Raw genomic sequence first — 17,809 nt, 5'->3', positions numbered from 1 at the left:
CGTTCCCGTGAAGAGAGTTTGATAAGCTTCGACGTAAAGCGGTTCCTCAGGCGAGAAAACCGGTTGTAACGGTCTACTAGGAATTTGCATACCGTCGACGTATAGCGAGAAGAAATTTATTCCGTAATTTTTGAAATTAAACGGATTTAATTTTCTATCACCATTAAACGCTTTATTATTAACAAAGCCGACTATTATCCTTTTCGGAAGTTGACCCAGTATTACATTATCTAAAGATTCACCCACAACACCACTGTGAATCGTAAATGTTTTAACTTCGACTCTCGTGAGCGGATATTTAGCCGTAACTTTACTCAACATTCTAGCATGCGCGAGTAATAATCCTGCGCTTATTTTCGCCCTTCTCACGAGTAAGCTCGCATCCAGTATATGAACTTTCGCCGATGAACCGTTACTGTCCATAAGACAGAACGAATCTTTCGAACGAACGAGCCTCAAGCGTACTTCTACACCGTTAATTAAAAATTTGTCTTGATTGAAAACGTCGCAATGGAGATGTCCTACGAGATCTAGCGCGCGCCCGCCGTGAATGTAACGCGCGCGTCTCACGAGAGCGGAATTTGGCGATTTTGATTCCATCGGTTCGTCCATTTGACCGGGTGTATCCGCGTCCCATAGACAGGAGGTTAGATGGGAGGTTTTTGCGGGTGAAGAATAATTTAATAACGCCTCGATGTACGCGCGGTACGCGTAAGCGTTGTTTGGAGGCGACACGAGCTTTTGGTTGAAATACACGTCGATCTGATTGAACATGGAATGAAGTAAATGATTTACGGGACCTATAGTGGCCGTGGCGGATGTGCCCGCAGTATGTCCCGTGGAATCGCCCGGTGTTTCTACGCGTACGCGGAGACTTAACATGGTGTGCGTGAGATCTAAATATTCTTCTCCGTGACCCGGAATGACGAATTCTATCGGAGAATCGTCCGAGAGCGAAGTCACGGGTTTGTAATGAATCCATTGCGAACTCTCGATACTTGTTTGCGTGGGAGGTAAAGAAAAGAGATCGAGTTCACTCTTTAAACACTCACTCGAATGCGTGTGAAGAAAGGACATGCTTATTTACCGCAAATTTTTTGTCGTCGTTGTAATTCTCACTGTTAGTTGCGTTTAGAATATACGCCGTTTAAGAAAATATGTCAGATACGGTGCGCTTTCTAGCAGTTTTACGCCGTTTCGTGGATGTTTTAAGTCTTTTCACTGTTGGGCGCTTTTTTCTTCTCTTATTTTTCGATGTTTTTGTATTTGCTCTTTTTTTCCCTCGTGTCTGGCGCTTTGACGAACTTTTCCTACGCGCCTGGTGTCGTCTACGTAATGTCGCGGATTTAGCGATGCGCCTGTCGAGCCCGCCGAAAGGAAACTGAGCTACATGCATTTTTGCATCCGACTTATAACCCGAGCCCTTCATCAGACTACTTATTTTTTCTTTAGCTTTTCTCTTAAGATTGTCGCGCGATTCTTCAAATCGGTGCTTAGCCGCTACTTTAAACGGCATATTGTTTTCAACATCTTCGATTATATTAACACCGGCCCGTAAAGCTTCTTTCCCCACAGCCCGTACCCCTCTGGTTAAATAAGGCAATACACGTCTGAACAGTCCTCCGAGAAAACTGCCAATACCGTGCCCTCGTTGATAGGGCGATCCGACGAAAACTCGCGGAATTCCACCGCCACGACTGCCGCCGTTTTGTAACCCGTCGTAATACGTCGAATAATAATCCATTAACGTTTAATTTTTTATTGCGCTCTCTAATTATTATTATTATTATTATTATTATTATTATTATTATTATGTTATCTACTCGATACGTCTAAAGTGCAATGTCACTGTCAGCGTTCCAAATTCGAATGGTATACTCTGTCCTAGTTGATCTCTTATATCTATCTCGATTGTGCGAAAAGACGTTTGACGCAGAGCAATGTATTGAGTGTGCGAGAAATGCTTTATTTGAGTAGACGCGAACGCGTAATCATTTCCAACATCGAGTGCGACTATTCGCAAAAGAGGAGATTGCACATCGCCGGTAATATAGGGCTCGCAAATATCGCAATAGACAAAGAGCTTGTCGGGAATACCGCGTAACAAACTAGCTGGTTCGCCGGCTATTATTACTCGTTCACGCGGAAATACGTAAAATGGTGATGTATAAATTTCAACATCGTCATAAATCCAGGCGGGTAAAACGCCCGATGTACCGGCATTATTTTCAATTTTATCATTTTTCTCATCGCCATTCTGTATATCGAAGGCGGTTTCGCTAAAAAGCCATAACGGTAAACGCTCCACAACACTAGCATTGAGCTTATTGTGCGTATCGAAGCCGAGTATTCGGCAAAGTTTTTCGGAAAAATTTACATAATGAATCATATCACATTTCATAATGTCGCAGGAAAGTTTCATAATAACTTTGCGGCCGATAATAGCTCCAAATTGCCAAAGGATATGCGAACCCACGGATTTTGCAGAGTAATTCACAGCTTCTATAATATCGTGCAAACTTGAGTAAATACCCGAGGGTATTTCAGATTTCTTAGCGATGATTTTCTTTTTTTCGGGGCCTATCGTGAATTCTTGAATATTTATAAATCTTATGAATCCTTCTCCAGGGCGTATATGAAGAAAGCTAGTCGGAAATTGAATCTCCGTGAGCGCTACTTCCCAACGTCCTTGCAAGTCTATACGTTGAGGCAATTCGGTAGTGAAACATGTGGTTTTATTCTCCGGAAAAAAACGCATACTGCTATTACTAGGGAGAATCATATAAAATCCTTCCTCCCTCATTTTTGATTCAAAGATTTTAAACTCGAAGCGGGTATCCAAGAATCGAATTTTGAAGGATATCCTTGCCAACTAACTAATAATTGTTTATTGTTACCACGCCCCCTACTTTTTATCACACGTTCGACGATAAATTCTTCTTCTCGCAAGTTTTTAACAACAGATGCTAATTCTTGTTCGTAAAAAATTCCGTCTATAACTTCGTCCGCTAAATCGCTTAATTCGTATACGTGCGGTTTTCTCCATTCGAGAACACGGTGAATTCGAAATATTTCTTCGCTCCACTTTGCCTCGTATCCTTTCTCAAAGGCTACTTTTGCTCTACTGACACGTACGAAATCGCCCACGTTATATTTAGGCTTTTGTCCGCGATTCTTTTTCTTCGCCCCATCGCCGTTGTCGTTCCAACGACGATTCATATTTTCACGAGCGCTTCGCGCATTTTCCCTCGTAACGACTGCAGGTTGCATTTTGATGGTGGAATGCCGAGTATGATTGTAAGCGCGAACGATATCCTGCAAAACATCGATGTAGCGTCGCGTATTTTTGTGCGTAAAATATCGCCACATCCGTTCCTTGAGCGTTCTATTAAAGCGTTCCACTATAGCTGCTTTAATATCAGGATTACGCGCTACACGAAATCGAATATCTTTTTCTTTTAAGAAATTTTGTACTTGCTGAGCAATAAATTCTTTACCTTTGTCGGTCTGCAGGTATACGGGTAGGCGCTCTTTGTTTCTCGAGAATATGCGTTTAAAGGCTTTTACCACGCAGGCGCCTGTTTTGTCGCGTAAAGGCTCTACCCAAACGAATTTACTAAGCACATCGATAACCGTTAATAGATATGAATAACCGTCATTATAACTCTTGAGATTACGAATATCGATCAAATCGGCCTCCCATAAGTCATCGATATTTGTCACGTTATAATGTAAGCGTGGAAATTTTCGACGTACCGGACGATGTAACGTGTATGCGTCTTGCGATTTAAGCCAATCGATGACCTCGTTACGTGTGAATTTCGGTTTAGCGGCTCGCGATAAATTGGTCGTCGCCGAATAGCCGGCATAGTGCGAGGGATTGTAATACAATTTTTCGAGCTCCATCATTCGAGTTTGCTCCAGTCGAGCAATCCTTTTCTTTTCTTTGTCGGAGAATCTGCGTAGCTCGTTAATGTTTTGTCGTCTTCGTCCTCGTCGGCGGATACAAATAGCGTATCTCCTTCGCTCGTTTCGTCTACCTTACGGCTGTACGACTTTGAACGCTCGGTCGAAGTTTTCGGAGTGGAACTTCCGCGCGGAACCACGTTTTTAATACGATGAGATCGGACGAACGTATATAATAAATCATTATTTCCTATGAGATTGGAAGGAGTACCTATGTCGTGCAGTAATCGAGCAAACTGAATTCTTCCGGTTGCTTTAAATGTTTTTCTCTCGCGTATCGCGTCGTTTATAAGTTCCGCGATATTCGAACCCGTTACGACGGCGCCGTCTATAGTTACGAGTCCTCGTCTATCCCAGCTAATCTTAGATGTCGGAATATCGATCAAGTATTTTAATATCGCACGCGCTTTGTCACGATAAGATTTCGGTACACTACCGAGTATTTTTTTGATCATTTCAGCCGATTGCGCGCGTTTTTTCCCGAAACTACTGCTACTACTACTAGCGCTCCCGTCACCGCGGTCGCTGCTAATTAAAGCTGACGTTTCCATAAATTCGTTATCGTCGATATCCAAATTCGTGGCTTCGTTCTGCTCGTCATTAATGTCCTCGTCGTTATCCTGCTCATCCTCGCGTAAGCGTTTTTTAGCTTCCCGAGCAAAGTGAAGATAGCGTTGGAATACTTCCTTATACAATTTCCATCTTTTGTCCTCGTCGACAGGAGTCGTGAGGTTGAGAATACGCCACATCTCCGCATCGAGTCGCGATAAAGCTGTTCCCGGTGTTCGTACTGAATTATTATTATTATTTACATTTTCCGCATTTGATATTCCAGTATTTTTCTTCGACGAGTTATCAGTCATAGCAATAGATGTCATTTCCGGTTGCTGTTGCATTCGCTGCATTCTCTCAAGATTTTCGGTAGATATCAAAACCATTTTCTTAGCTCTCTCCATTGTTCAAAATACAGCTGATAACACTTTCCTTTTTTTATTATCTTTCCTAGAATGTATGGGCTGTATAGGATTGTATTTTTCTTTTCATTCGCCGATAATCCGAGATAATATAGCCCCTAGTATAGGTCCGATAAGATAGGGTAAAAATCCACCTTGTTGTACTAACAATTTTCTTTTAGTCTTCCAATTACCTTGTTTTGCCGCAACACGCCGTAGGGCCGTTTTATGTTTGGCTAATCGCTTTTTATCGCTACAACGAAGCGGTACGTTACCTTTTAACGTATTGAAAATGCACTCTTGAATGCACTTTATGAGTTTATTGTCAGCGGCACGTAAGAATGCTGTTCTTTGATTTTTTTTCAAATGACACAAAGTTTTTAAAAGACATATGTTTCTCTCTCCGATAGACCGTCTAGCATGCTTTATTGCACTATTCGATGACGTCAGCTTTTTATCGGGATCTTCTTTTTTCACCATTACGCTGTAATTACACGACTGACAAGTTGCGAACGGGAATTTTAACCTTTATACGCCCCCACTTCTATTGTTCGATCTGCGCGGAATGTAAGCGTAATGCAGCGTATCGTCGGGAAAGATACACGTACGAAAGCGATATTCGTCTGGAGTCGATTGTTTCAAATCGAGCAATAAATACCCGTGAGGTCTCGATGTAGCGTCATAGTAGGCTTCTTCCATAAATTTTGGATCATCGGGATATACCTGGCGCGCTAGATGACGTATTTGAGCGCGATCGCGTGGATTTTTGAAAACTACTATGTAATTCGCGTTGAGAGATATGTCACGCTGCCCGCGCCCTTGATGAAAGAGATTTTGTGAGATGAGTATAACACTGAGATTTTTATGATGACTTCCTTTGGTAAACAGATCTACGATAGCGTCGCACGACGAAGATTCCCTCATAAGATCGTCGATTATTATTAATTTTGGCGAAAGCGCATCGTTGGAATAATCTTCCGGACGCGGTAACCCCTCGCGAAATTCGATGATATTTTTCTTCGATTTTATCATAGCATTATTATCGTAACCGGTTTTTTGTGTTCTTTTCTCTTCTTCTTCTTCTTCTTTTTCACGCGCGTCGCATTGTAAACGCTGATACGCATCTTGCCACTCGGCGTAATAAAATAAAATTCTCTCGAATCGAACATCCGACATGACGGATAAATGACGAAGAAACGTTTTCACGAAAATTGTTTTTCCACACCCCGTAGGCCCGCAGACGATCGACGTCCAAGGATGTTTCCACCGTACATCCATTTTGCGAAATGAACGATTTGTCGTTTACGCGCGCTCTCATAAATAAAAAAGTAATCAGGAATATTTAATAACAATAACAAAAATACGTGCATCGAATATGTTTAATATGCAGATATATGTTGAGAGTAATAAGCTTATCCGCGCTCCGGAAGGCCCACCGCGGCGGCCGCATGCTCGCGCTAGCGTTTCCCGGCACGTGAACGAGCGGAAAGCACCGCGGTCGATTAGCTGATAAGTAGCCGCGGGAACGATGCTAATAAGCGTATTCGCGGGAACGCGCTCGCTTCAGCGTTTTTTGAGCACCGTTGCTTACGAGCTTATAAACGGTGCTCTGTGAACGCTTAAGTTAGAAATAAGTTGCTCGTTTAGCGTTCAACTAACATTTGATATTATTTTTGATAGAATGTTCTATGCGCAAAGTAAAAAAGTAAAGGAAATATTAGAGAAAGGTAAAGGAAAAATATAGTCTGTGATTTTTAAGGTGGGAAAAATTTCATATTTATTGATAATAATTTTTTATTTTTTATTTTTATAAAATTAACAATTACGATTTAAAATTATACGTACAATTTCATTAAAGCCGAGCGAAAGTAATTCTTCAAATACAATATTGAAATATACATCTAAAAAGGTTAAATCTCTTATTTGCGTTTGTACATTGCGTTCAATTTCTTGAAAATTATCACTAACCATGAGTTTTATAATTTCACGATTTATGTAAGTCGTTGGGAGTTTTAATTCTATCTCGTTCGTTAAGTAATTGGCGCAGGTGTTGACGGCGTCAGTGATGGAAACTAGCTGTGACAATCGAGCATCCACACATCTTGTAATATTTTCCATGCCGAGAAAAGTTGCTTTCTGCATCACAATAGCGACGCTGTGGGTTTTTCGTTTCTTCAAGGGCGGCTGCGCTTGCTCCTCCGTCTCTCCATTACTCGCGGTTTGTTCCACATTTTCCTTGTAAGTCACTATCACAGCCCGCGTCCCGTAAGCGGTGGTGAAGCCGATGGAAATATTGTTGATGATAATCGGACTTGGTTTGGTTTTTTGATTCTCACTCAAGTACAGTCCTATCTGTTCCATGTTGAGCTGAAATTGTTGCCAGGTGACGGCATCGAGACAAATTCCGTCCGCATAATTACCCGTTAATTTAACAATTGGCGCGAAATAACCTTCGTTTGTTGCTTGCAAGCCCACATGTAGCTTCTTAGTACACGATGAATTAAGGGCATACGTTGTCGATAGTAATAAGTATCGCTGTTCGTTTCTTCTATCGTTGTCGAACTTGCTGTCCGATTTGCTAATATCGCAAACGTGCGTAGATTTAACAAAATCGGTTAGATTTTTTTGATCACTGGAAACTTCTTTCGCGGCAGCCATTGTTATTACTTTTTGAATAAAACTGAGAGAACACCAGGCAAAACAATGCCGAATTCTTGTAACGCAGCCGAAATGAAGACTTCGTACGGGGAAACTCGAATGAAGGATTTACATCTTCTCGCGCTACTTATATATCGAAATATAAAGAAAAGTGGGGGAAAAGTTTGTATAGACAATTAAATAACAGGAAAAATCGTGATTTTTCATGTTCAATCTTGTTCAACTGACTAAAAATTACGCGAAAAAACATCTAGAATCATCTAGAAATTAGATTCGTTACAAGAGAAAAATTTTTCTCTAAACTTTTTTTTTTCTCTAAATACATTTACAATATGTTATAAAGCGTAAATAAATGTTTATCGTCTGTGTAATAAATTTTTATAGATTGTATTGTAAGAGATTATATTGTAAAAATTTTATAAAGGAATAATTTTCTAATCGACATAATCCCGTCTCTTCTACGAAAATTTTTAAAAACGTTTATCGCTACAAAGCTTTTACTTTAGGATCGCTATAACAAAAGTAATAAAAGTAAGTAAATAAGATAGTAACGTGATAAAAAATAAAATATTTTTTTGTCTACTTTATCGGCTTTTTGGAAAACAGGGATTCTTTTTGTCGACGTTCTTTTGCCGGCGTTCTTTTGTTTTCTTCGAACTAATCTAATCTAACTACCTAGAAAGGAAAAATTTTAAATCTTTCAAAGACTTTTCCTTTTTGGAAAAAAGTGGGGATATGTGTTTAAATAAATTCTCCGTGCCGAAGTAAAAAAGGTAATTTCGAGTTCGACATCATTCGAAGTAACGCGAGTCGTTCCGTGGAAAATAGAGATATCGTGTATTTCGCGAGCAAGTGGCAAAAATGGCTGGACTTAAAGAGCTATTAGGTAAATGCATAATTATAGGCTCGAATTTGTCGCCTGCGATAAATAGCGAGCGCTATTTATCAGTGTTATCGGACGAATCGGCAGAAATAAATTATTCAGTTTTTCGGGCATTTGCGTGTGCTAGTTCGAATACTATACTCGCTGTGCTATATAGACTAGGCTATTTTGGCAATTATGCCGAGTTGTTGCATATCGCGGGTGAAATAATAGAAATGCGCGAGGCATTTGACCACGAGGAGGAGGATGCAGACGGCCTTATAGCCTTCCTGCTATCAAACCATCGTGGAAACCGCTTAAACGGTAAGCAAAATGTTTTTATTTATATTGTACAATTGTATTGTAATCGAATACGATAGACAGGAATTAACTAAAATTTTCAAAATCATAATTTGTAGATCGCAACACGTCTGCGACTGATGGGCGAGAGCCTCCCTCTCAGCTTCGAAAACGTCCGGCTGAAGAAGAGCTCGAAACAGGAACTTTGAGTAAGTTTCGCATAAAAATAAAATAAAAATATTAATCTTTATATACTGTTTCTATATTCAATATTGATTGATAAAATATTAAATTTTAGGAAGAGCACGTTCTGCCGAAAACGATAGCGAAGCTGATATCACGGCATCACCTGGTGAGATACAAAATTTTGAAAAGAATAAAAATAACGTAGATGTAATTTTTATTTTATTTATAATTAAATTTTTCTTTTGTTTCGACAGTGCAGAGAGGTGGTGGTGGTGGCCAAAATGAAGAAGCGACTCCTGAAGAACGAGTAACGCAACTCTGTAATAACGAGGGAGTAACCGATGAGGATGAGAATGAAGAGGAAGTCGTCGGCGAAGAACGCTGTAATCCCTCGTCGGAGACCGAAGATGGTGAAGAAGAGCCGGAGGTGGCGGAGGAACAGCAACGTCATGAGGTCGGCGTTATTAATTTTAATTACGTAGATTTATTGACGGAAAATATGCGGCAATTTAGGAGGTTCGGCATAATCGGGAGAGAAGCGAGTTTCGCGATACGACCGATACGCGAAGGCTCGAATATTTATCACACATTAGAAAATGCGTTTCGCGAAATTCACGCGTATGTTTTAAATTTATGCGAACCGGGAGATTATGCGGGGATGACTTTCCATTCTCCGAATTTATCTCAGGGCCCTGCTGGATTATCCTTTCGTCTGGCTAGAGACATATCGTATGATGATATCTGGAAACTCGTGAGTTCAGTAGCGCAGAGTGCTGGGGGACTCGATATCGCGGAACACTTTAACATTCGTGTTTTTAATATCACAGTTCCTTCGGGTCGCGGACGTGTTAAATTAACAAACGAAGACGTTGTGAAGCGCTCAATAGTAACAATAAATAATTCCGACAATTTATGTTTTCCGCGCGCTCTCGTAGTAGCGCGAATTTACTGCGAACGCGGTAACTTACGTACGGGTGCGTTACATGAAAAATGGAATAATATAAGACACCCGCATTCCCCGCTTCAGCGTGAGTTCGCATTACAATTAACTAGGAACGCTGGTGTTACGATAACTGAAGAGGGATGTGGAATTCCGGAAATCGATCGCTTTCAACGATATCTCGCAGCTGATAATATCGCAATTGTAGTTTATAATTTCAGTACTTTCGGGCGCGGTGAGAAACCGATGTACGACGGTATCGCGCTACTTGCTTCTCTCGACCGTGAACCCTCGTTACGCTTAAATATAATGTATTATGAGCGTTTACGCCATTATAACCCTATTATAAATTTAAATGCCGCTGTGGGTTGTAGGAATTATTGCGAGCCGTGTAATATAGGTTATCGGAACGATAAAACGGGTCATCGCTGTCCAAATAAATGTCCGCGGTGTTTCACTGTGCCGTCGTGTAAGCAGTCCGAAAGTATAAAATGCAACGTGTGTAATCGGGCATTTTTCGGTAAGAAGTGTTTCGAGCGTCATCGCAGCGTAAAATCGTACGACGGTAAATCAACTGAAAGTATCTGCAATGTCGTGCGATTTTGCGACGGATGCGGACGCATCGTTAAATTTGGTGCGAGACACGAATGCGGTGTTTCTTACTGCAAATTATGCCGTTCACCAAAGCCTGAGAATCATTTGTGCTACATGCAGCCTCTTCGACGTGATAATGATTCCTCTACCGTACCGTCGTCTTCATCATCGACAATGGCTCCAGCGATGACAGTTACGCGAAGCACAGAAGAGAGCACAGAATTTGACGGTAAAGTGGCAAACGATCGTGCATGTACGAGCAAAAAAGAGCGTGTAGCATTCGTATTTTACGATTTTGAAACGCGACAAGACGAGTCACTCGAAGGTACGTCGAACGTAAAGAAACACGTTCCCACTCTTTGCGTGGCACAACAAATTTGCGAAGCGTGCGCGAAAGAAAATAATTTGTCCGCGAGGTGCCGATGGTGCGGGGTGCGAGAGTTCGTATTTCGTCATGATCCTGTGAAACAATTCGTCGATTTTGCAACGCGTACGACAAAATACTTCAAGCAGATCATCTGCATAGCACATAATGCGAAAGCGTTCGACGCGCAATTTATTTTAAAGTATATTGTTGAAAATCGTAATAACTTAGAACCTAAATTAATATTAAACGGCACAAAGATCGTGGTGTTAACGGTAGGACATACGAAATTCATCGACAGTGTTAATTATATGCCGATGCGCTTATCCGAGTTACCGAAGGCTTTCGGATTACAGGATACGTCGGATAAAGGCATTTTTCCGCATTTGTTTAACACTGTCGAAAATCAGTCATATGTCGGCCCCTTGCCTGACGCTCATTATTATTCTCCGGAGACAATGAAATCGGAAGAGCGCGAACGCTTTCTTGTATGGCATGCTGATATGCGACAAAAAAACACCGTGTTCGATTTTCAACGTGAGATCATTCGTTATTGTCGTACCGACGTTGATATTCTTCGACAAGCGTGTATGGCGTTCAGAAAAATTTTTATTGTTCGTGGAAATGTATGTCCGTTCGAGGAATGCACGACAATTGCTTCGACGTGTATGACTGTTTTTCGGAAAAACTTTTTGCAACAAAATACGATAGGCGTCATTCCAACTGGCGGATACAGAAAAGCAACCAATCATTCCCGTAAAGCTCTGCAGTGGTTGATATGGAAGGAACGCGAGCTCGGACATTCTATAAACCACGCAGGGCGCTCGCGCGAATATCGTACAATCGACGGCACGCTCGTCGATGGATATTACGAAACGCCTGATACAGAGACGCCTCAACGTCATGTGCTACAATTTCACGGATGTTTTTGGCACGGATGTCCGTCTTGCTTTCCTATGAATCGCGATAGACCACTTTCTACATCGGATTGCAAGGATACGATTGACTCACGTTACGAGCGAACTCTCGCAATCTCGTGGAGACTTCGACAACGGAAATACTTTGTGATAGAAAAGTGGGAGTGCTCTTTCGATCGCGATATGCGAGATAGTCGCGAAATGCGTGAATATCTCGAGAACCATCCGATGGTGGAAACGCCTCCGCTCGATCCGCGCGATGCATTTTTCGGTGGACGCACGGGAAATATTGTGACGCGCTATGAGGTTACAGGTATGGAAAAAATACGTTACGTGGACGTATGCTCCTTATACCCATATGTTTTAAAAACAGGTGCTTTCCCGATCGGTCATCCTGATATTTATGTCGGCGAGGAATGTTCCGCATTAATCGGGAGGGCACCGAATTATAATTTTAATACGTTCGAAGGTCTCATACGGTGCAAAGTACTACCGCCACGTGATTTATTTCATCCTGTACTCCCATATCGCACGCAGGGAAAATTGCTTTTTGCATTATGTCGCAGTTGCTGTGAAACATTGTCGCAATCGGCCTGTACGCACAACGATGCTAAGGAACGCGAATTCGAGGGTACGTGGGTGTCCTGCGAATTACGCAAGGCCGTCGAAAAGGGCTATCACGTGACGGCTGTAAGTGAGATTTGGCAATATAAAGTTAGTCAATTCGATCATACGACCCGTCAAGGTGGATTGTTCGCCGAGTATATAAATACATTTTTGCAACTTAAACAAGAAGCCAGCGGATGGCCGAGCGAATGCGGGGAAAACGACGACGATGCTAAAGAAAGATATCTGCGGGAGTATGAGAAAACCGAAGGTATCGTTCTTGATAAACGTAACGTCGCTCGGAATCCCGGCTTACGTTCTGTCGCGAAACTGTGTTTAAATTCTTTTTGGGGCAAATTTGGTCAGCGGTCCAACTTACCTAATACCGAGGTCGTGAGAACGCCGCAACGTTTTATAGCCTTACTGACAAGTGCCGAGCATGAAATAACCGACATATTACCCGTAAATGATGAGGTAATATATGTTTCATGGCGATTGCGACAAGAAGCTGTTGTTTCCTCCCCGCTAACTAATGTCGTGATAGCGGCGTATACGACGGCACAAGCTCGTTTAACGCTATATTCGTATTTAGAGCGATTAGATCGTCGCGTTTTGTATTACGATACGGATTCATGTATTTACGTGAGCAGCGGTGATCCGAACGAGTATGAACCCCGTACGGGGAATTTTCTAGGCGACATGACCGATGAACTCGAGAGCTACGGGAGCGGTAGCTATATCGAGGCGTTCGTGTCCGGTGGTCCGAAATTTTATGCATATGTTGTACGCTCACCAGACGGTCGAACGCACGAGGCATGTAAAGTTAAAGGCATAACCCTAAATTACGAAAATTCGCGGTTAGTCAATTTTAATAGTATTAGGAATTTATTGCTAAATAAAGAGAGAGTACGAGAAAATGAAGAGAACGAAAAAGAATTGGCAGGAACATCGATAAATCTACGTTTTAGAGCAATTCGTCGCACCGCGTTTCATGAGATCGTAACACGGGACGAAACTAAAGTATGCGAACCTGTATTACTAAAACGTAGATTTATCGATAGTCATTGTTCGTTACCATACGGGTATATAATAGAACGCTAATCTTTCTCGACTCTCGTTTTTATCGATGTATATAGTAGCGAATTTACATGTTTTCCGTCACATAAGAAATTTTGTACATTGCGAAATTATTATTTACATTTAAACATAAGTATAATATTTAATAAAAAATTTTTATTTTAAATCGCTTATATAAAAACATTTACTATTTTCCTATCCTTTCTCTCCTCGTCTAAGCGCCGTCATGAAGCTCTAAAACCTTCGTAATCGCTACCTGCACAGACTTGCTTTTTACGACCCCTTCTATTCTCGTGACGTCACCATTCTCGGCGGCCGCCATCTTGCCGATTCTTACACACGTGTTATTTTGCCGCGTTTTTCCCTCTCACTCAGAAACAATGCTCCTCATCCAATCAAACTGCCGGCCACTATAGTTAAGCCAATCAGAGCGCTGGGTCCCCTATGTCGGAGGGCTACTCTCTACAAATACTACATCTAAGCCTTATTCTAATAAGATTTCAGCTAGCCCAGCATACTAGGACCCTGTCTGGAAACGCGGAGGACCCAGGTTCGAGCCCGAGCATGTTCACGCGTCCGAAAAAAAATAAAAAATAAAAAAAATAAAAAAAATAAAAAATAAAAAATTTAAAGGGAAAATTGCCTCGTAGACGTCCACGAGTCCCCTCCACTCTTTTTTTCCACAGACATCCTTAGGGGGGAGGGCCCCAGACAGGCACAGCAGGGGGTCGGCGCCAGTGGCCGAGGAGTGGGGGTTTGTTGTGTCTCACTATAGTGGCCCCTATACTACTCATGACCCTGAGTAACTTTTCCTTATAACTTAACCGGCGGTCTCTGTTAGTTCTGAGATATTTAAAGTTATGATTTCACAATTTAAATAATTTTTCTATTATAAAATAAAGAAAAATAAAGTTTACATTGTATTTACGTAGATCAGATGTAAAAAAAATATTTCTTTACATTTCCAGAGACAAAGCTTGGGTTTTTTTACTTTCCACGCAAAGCGAGATTCAACGCAAACCTATGTGTTTAGCTTTTTTATAGTGGAGCTCACTGCGTCCACGCATATATTTGTAACAGGTCCGCTTTCGCGAGCGCACGGATTAGCTCGGTCGGGATCAAGGCTCGGGAAAGGGTGAGACATACGGTAGACGTTGTGTATAATTAAGTCTATTTATTTTATCTCTTCCGACTGTGGTCAAAATATAATTGTGTTATATCCCGCGAAGCGGGTTCCCGACGGATGACAGAGCGCGAGTAATAATGTGAGTGCGAAAGATATTCGGTGCGCTATAATAATTGCGTGATAAATCGGCACGGTATATCAGGAGCGAGTGACAATGAATTTGCGCTAGTTATTCCAGCGTTAGTTTCGATGTATCGAAATCGTGGACGCGTGTACGGTAAGGCCATATTTATTTTGACGGCGCGCGGAATACAATGTAGTGATATGCAATAGGTATTTCGGTGCGATTATTATTTTTGCGAGTACGGTAAAACCGTGGCGATCGTTGCCGCGTTATCCGCGTATTCCCAAATGTATGGGGGGAGGCGATCGGAGATCGAGTACTCTCGATCTGGCGGAGAACTCTCCGCCGGATGGAGAGTCCCTGCTTCCGTACGCGGAGTCGAGGATAGCTCGTTGGAGTCGAGAAGTCTCGACGAGGCAGCGAACTCGCAGACCCACGGTCCGTTTAGCTGGAGCGGTCGGATAGTAGACCGTAATCTAGGAGAATGGCCAACACTCCGCTCTCGTCGAGTTGGTCGGAAGTTGCGTGAGGAGTCGCAGGCGACGAAGAAACCGAGAATGCTCGGCGGAGGCTGCGAATACGTCAACCTCACGTTCCATCGTTTTCTGTAAATTCTAGGATCGGATCTGGTATAGTATCTCGGAACGTACTGCTCGAGCGGATTCAAGTACCGATCTGGTGCTAAGATGTAATCCGGCAGCCTTTTTATACCGAACGCTTAACGGTAACTGCGTCGCTTATTCTGGTGGGGGCAACGACACGTTGTTTTCGAAATCGGTAATTAGCGGTGCGCGCCGCTACCCCGCGGCGGGAAAACGACACGGCGTTTCGGTATCGGAGCGCTTGGTACTTTTCGGAGGCGTTCAATGGTACTCAGAGTTCGGGCCGTAATGGCAGCCGTATAACGGCTGTGCGGTATCTCCGTTATCGTGTTCGTATTGCAAAGGTATTTAAAAAGGGCGCTAAGAGCTCCTGCTACTGCCTGGCTGGTGTGCGCCGGGCGGCAGACTTTCGGCTGGTCTACGTACCGAGTAACAATGGGGGGTGCATTATTACATACTTTCCCATCCACACAACAATTGTAGGGCGGACTTCGCTTTGCTTTATAAAATATATGTGTGCACACAGTGAGTTCCGCCTCCCCTACGGGGGGGCTTCACTTCCGAGAGATATAACCTAACCCAAACCAAATTTTAGTTTTAAATTAGAAATCAATTTGGGTTAGGTTATATCTTCCGGAAGTGGAGCCCCCCCGTAGAGAGGGCGGAACCCACTGTGTCTACGCATATACTTTCTCATTCATGCAACAATTGTGGGATGGACTGTTTCTCTGTCTGTATATTATTACCCAAATGTTAAGTTTAAATATCTTAGAAACTATAAGATACCGCCGGTTAAGTTATAAGGAAAAGTTACTCAGGGTCATGTCCTTGACAATATATGTCAAGATCAAAGTCATTGGTGAAGTGTAACTTAATATGCAAATTTACCCTAAATATTTTACAAGATATTTTATTTTTTGTATCAAAATATGTCAGATTAAGATATAAAATAACTCGAAAAATGCTTAATGAAAAAATACTTTATTATAGTGTTTTGAAAAGCTCTTGAAATAGGCTATACGAATATGCAATAAAAAATTCGGATTTCCATTTAAAAATTTTAAAGTGATGTTTACATGATCTTAACAATACTCTTCAAGGCCATACTAATATTGCTTCGTAACGGGTTACTTGAAACCTTACAGCTTTTGTATGAAACAGTTTTCTCGAAAATACGTAGTTTTCATAAAAAATGATACGGACCCTGTATACACCCTATATACAGGGTATTTTAAAACTACCGTACTTTCTTTTAATAATAGATTTCTTAAAACATTTCAAGACGAGGCCATAATAGTTTTTAAAGAGGAAGCTATTATATTTTACGAATGGCAAGGCTGAGATTTCGCGCGCTCAGGCACGGCGAAATAGTAGACACCTTCATGGTAAAATTAATCTATGACAGTTGAAGTTGAAACATGGCGCAAATTTTTACTTGAATCATTTTTGTGATGTCTTCTTGCATCCATTATTCGTAAAAAGAATGTACTAATCCAATACATAGAGAAGCGGGAAAACATATAATGACAATGCTATTGTAAATTTATACGATAATCATATCATAAAAAATGCGCTCCATTCATAGAAGCACTTTTTTCACTTGTCATTTCGACAAGCCTGAGCATGCAAAATTTCAGCCTTGTCATTCATAAAATATAATCGCTTCCCGTTTAAAAACTATTATAGCCTTGATATTTTTGTATTAGTATTTTCATCTTGAAATGTTCTAAGGAATCTGCCATTAAGAGAAAGTACGGTAGTTTTAGGACACTCTGTATATAGGGTGTATTTTTGTAGAACGGATTTTTGAGAAAGCAAACACTATTTTAACGTATTTACATTGTGATTTCTATACCTATTTTCGACTAAATACAATGTATAAATTGTGTTTTGCAGAGGATTTTGTTCGTTACAAAGAAACGTCAGACAACGAGAAAACAGAAAGTTGGTATTTTATGCGATTTTTGCGTGGGGTTTACCCTTTAGCTTCGCTATTATTAGTGTCATTATGGATTTGGTTTCCGAAAATTTACCGGAAATTTTGCGACCAGAATTTCGCAAAGGACATTGCTGGTTCGATAGTAAATAGATGTTCTTACAGATTCTATTAACGCCGCATGTATATTTAAGAAATAGTAATAGTGATATATAAAAATTCTTTTCTATCATACTTACAGGAAAAGAAGCGTTTGCATTGTATTATTACGGGCTCAAAAGTATCTGCATCATTAGCAGCATTTGCTTATCCATCTCTACGGCATTTAATATTGCACGCTATGAAAAGGAAACAAGCAATTGTTTAACAGATTTGGAAAGCAAGAGATATAATAACAATAAGAAATGGTCTGTATTCAGACATTTTTGCATGAATGTATGATGATCTATCTTGTTTAATGATATTTTTGCAGACATATTTTTACCAATATTTTTATTAACAATATTATATAATCAATGGACCTGCATTTCTGATAAAAGAAAAAGATGATTATTTGTAGGCATCACCATTTCGTGTTCTCGTATTCTTTTTTTTTCTT

The 17,809-nt window shown here is 41.2% G+C and overlaps 2 protein-coding genes, 1 long non-coding RNA gene and 1 pseudogene across 3 annotated transcripts in view; 3 read left to right on the top strand and 1 right to left on the bottom strand.

The window, feature by feature from the left end:
* The window catches only part of LOC138939448 (uncharacterized), a 188,168-nt gene that overhangs the window by 166,520 nt on the left and 3,839 nt on the right, over positions 1 to 17,809 (top strand). The gene's annotated exons all lie outside the window — the stretch shown is intronic.
* Positions 1 to 17,809, top strand: part of LOC138939447 (G-protein coupled receptor Mth2-like) — a 30,669-nt pseudogene that overhangs the window by 9,370 nt on the left and 3,490 nt on the right.
* On the bottom strand, positions 1,820 to 2,803 carry LOC138939492 (uncharacterized). Its single transcript, XM_070307334.1, has one exon. It carries the CDS (start codon positions 2,801 to 2,803, stop codon positions 1,820 to 1,822), a length of 984 nt encoding a protein of 327 aa, XP_070163435.1.
* Positions 8,225 to 13,447, top strand: LOC138939491 (uncharacterized). Its single transcript, XM_070307333.1, has 4 exons — positions 8,225 to 8,763; positions 8,859 to 8,948; positions 9,038 to 9,091; positions 9,180 to 13,447. The coding sequence occupies exons 1-4, from the start codon at positions 8,439 to 8,441 to the stop codon at positions 13,445 to 13,447; spliced, it is 4,737 nt and encodes a 1,578-aa protein (XP_070163434.1). The 5' UTR covers positions 8,225 to 8,438.

The sequence above is a fragment of the Polyergus mexicanus genome, unplaced genomic scaffold (assembly GCF_030449975.1).
Source record: "Polyergus mexicanus isolate NDT 795.1 unplaced genomic scaffold, iyPolMexi1.0 SCAF_14, whole genome shotgun sequence".
In the NCBI taxonomy this organism is placed as follows: domain Eukaryota; kingdom Metazoa; phylum Arthropoda; class Insecta; order Hymenoptera; family Formicidae; genus Polyergus; species Polyergus mexicanus.
The sequence above is the reverse complement of the archived record's forward strand: the minus strand, read 5'-3'. Positions and strand labels throughout refer to the sequence as shown.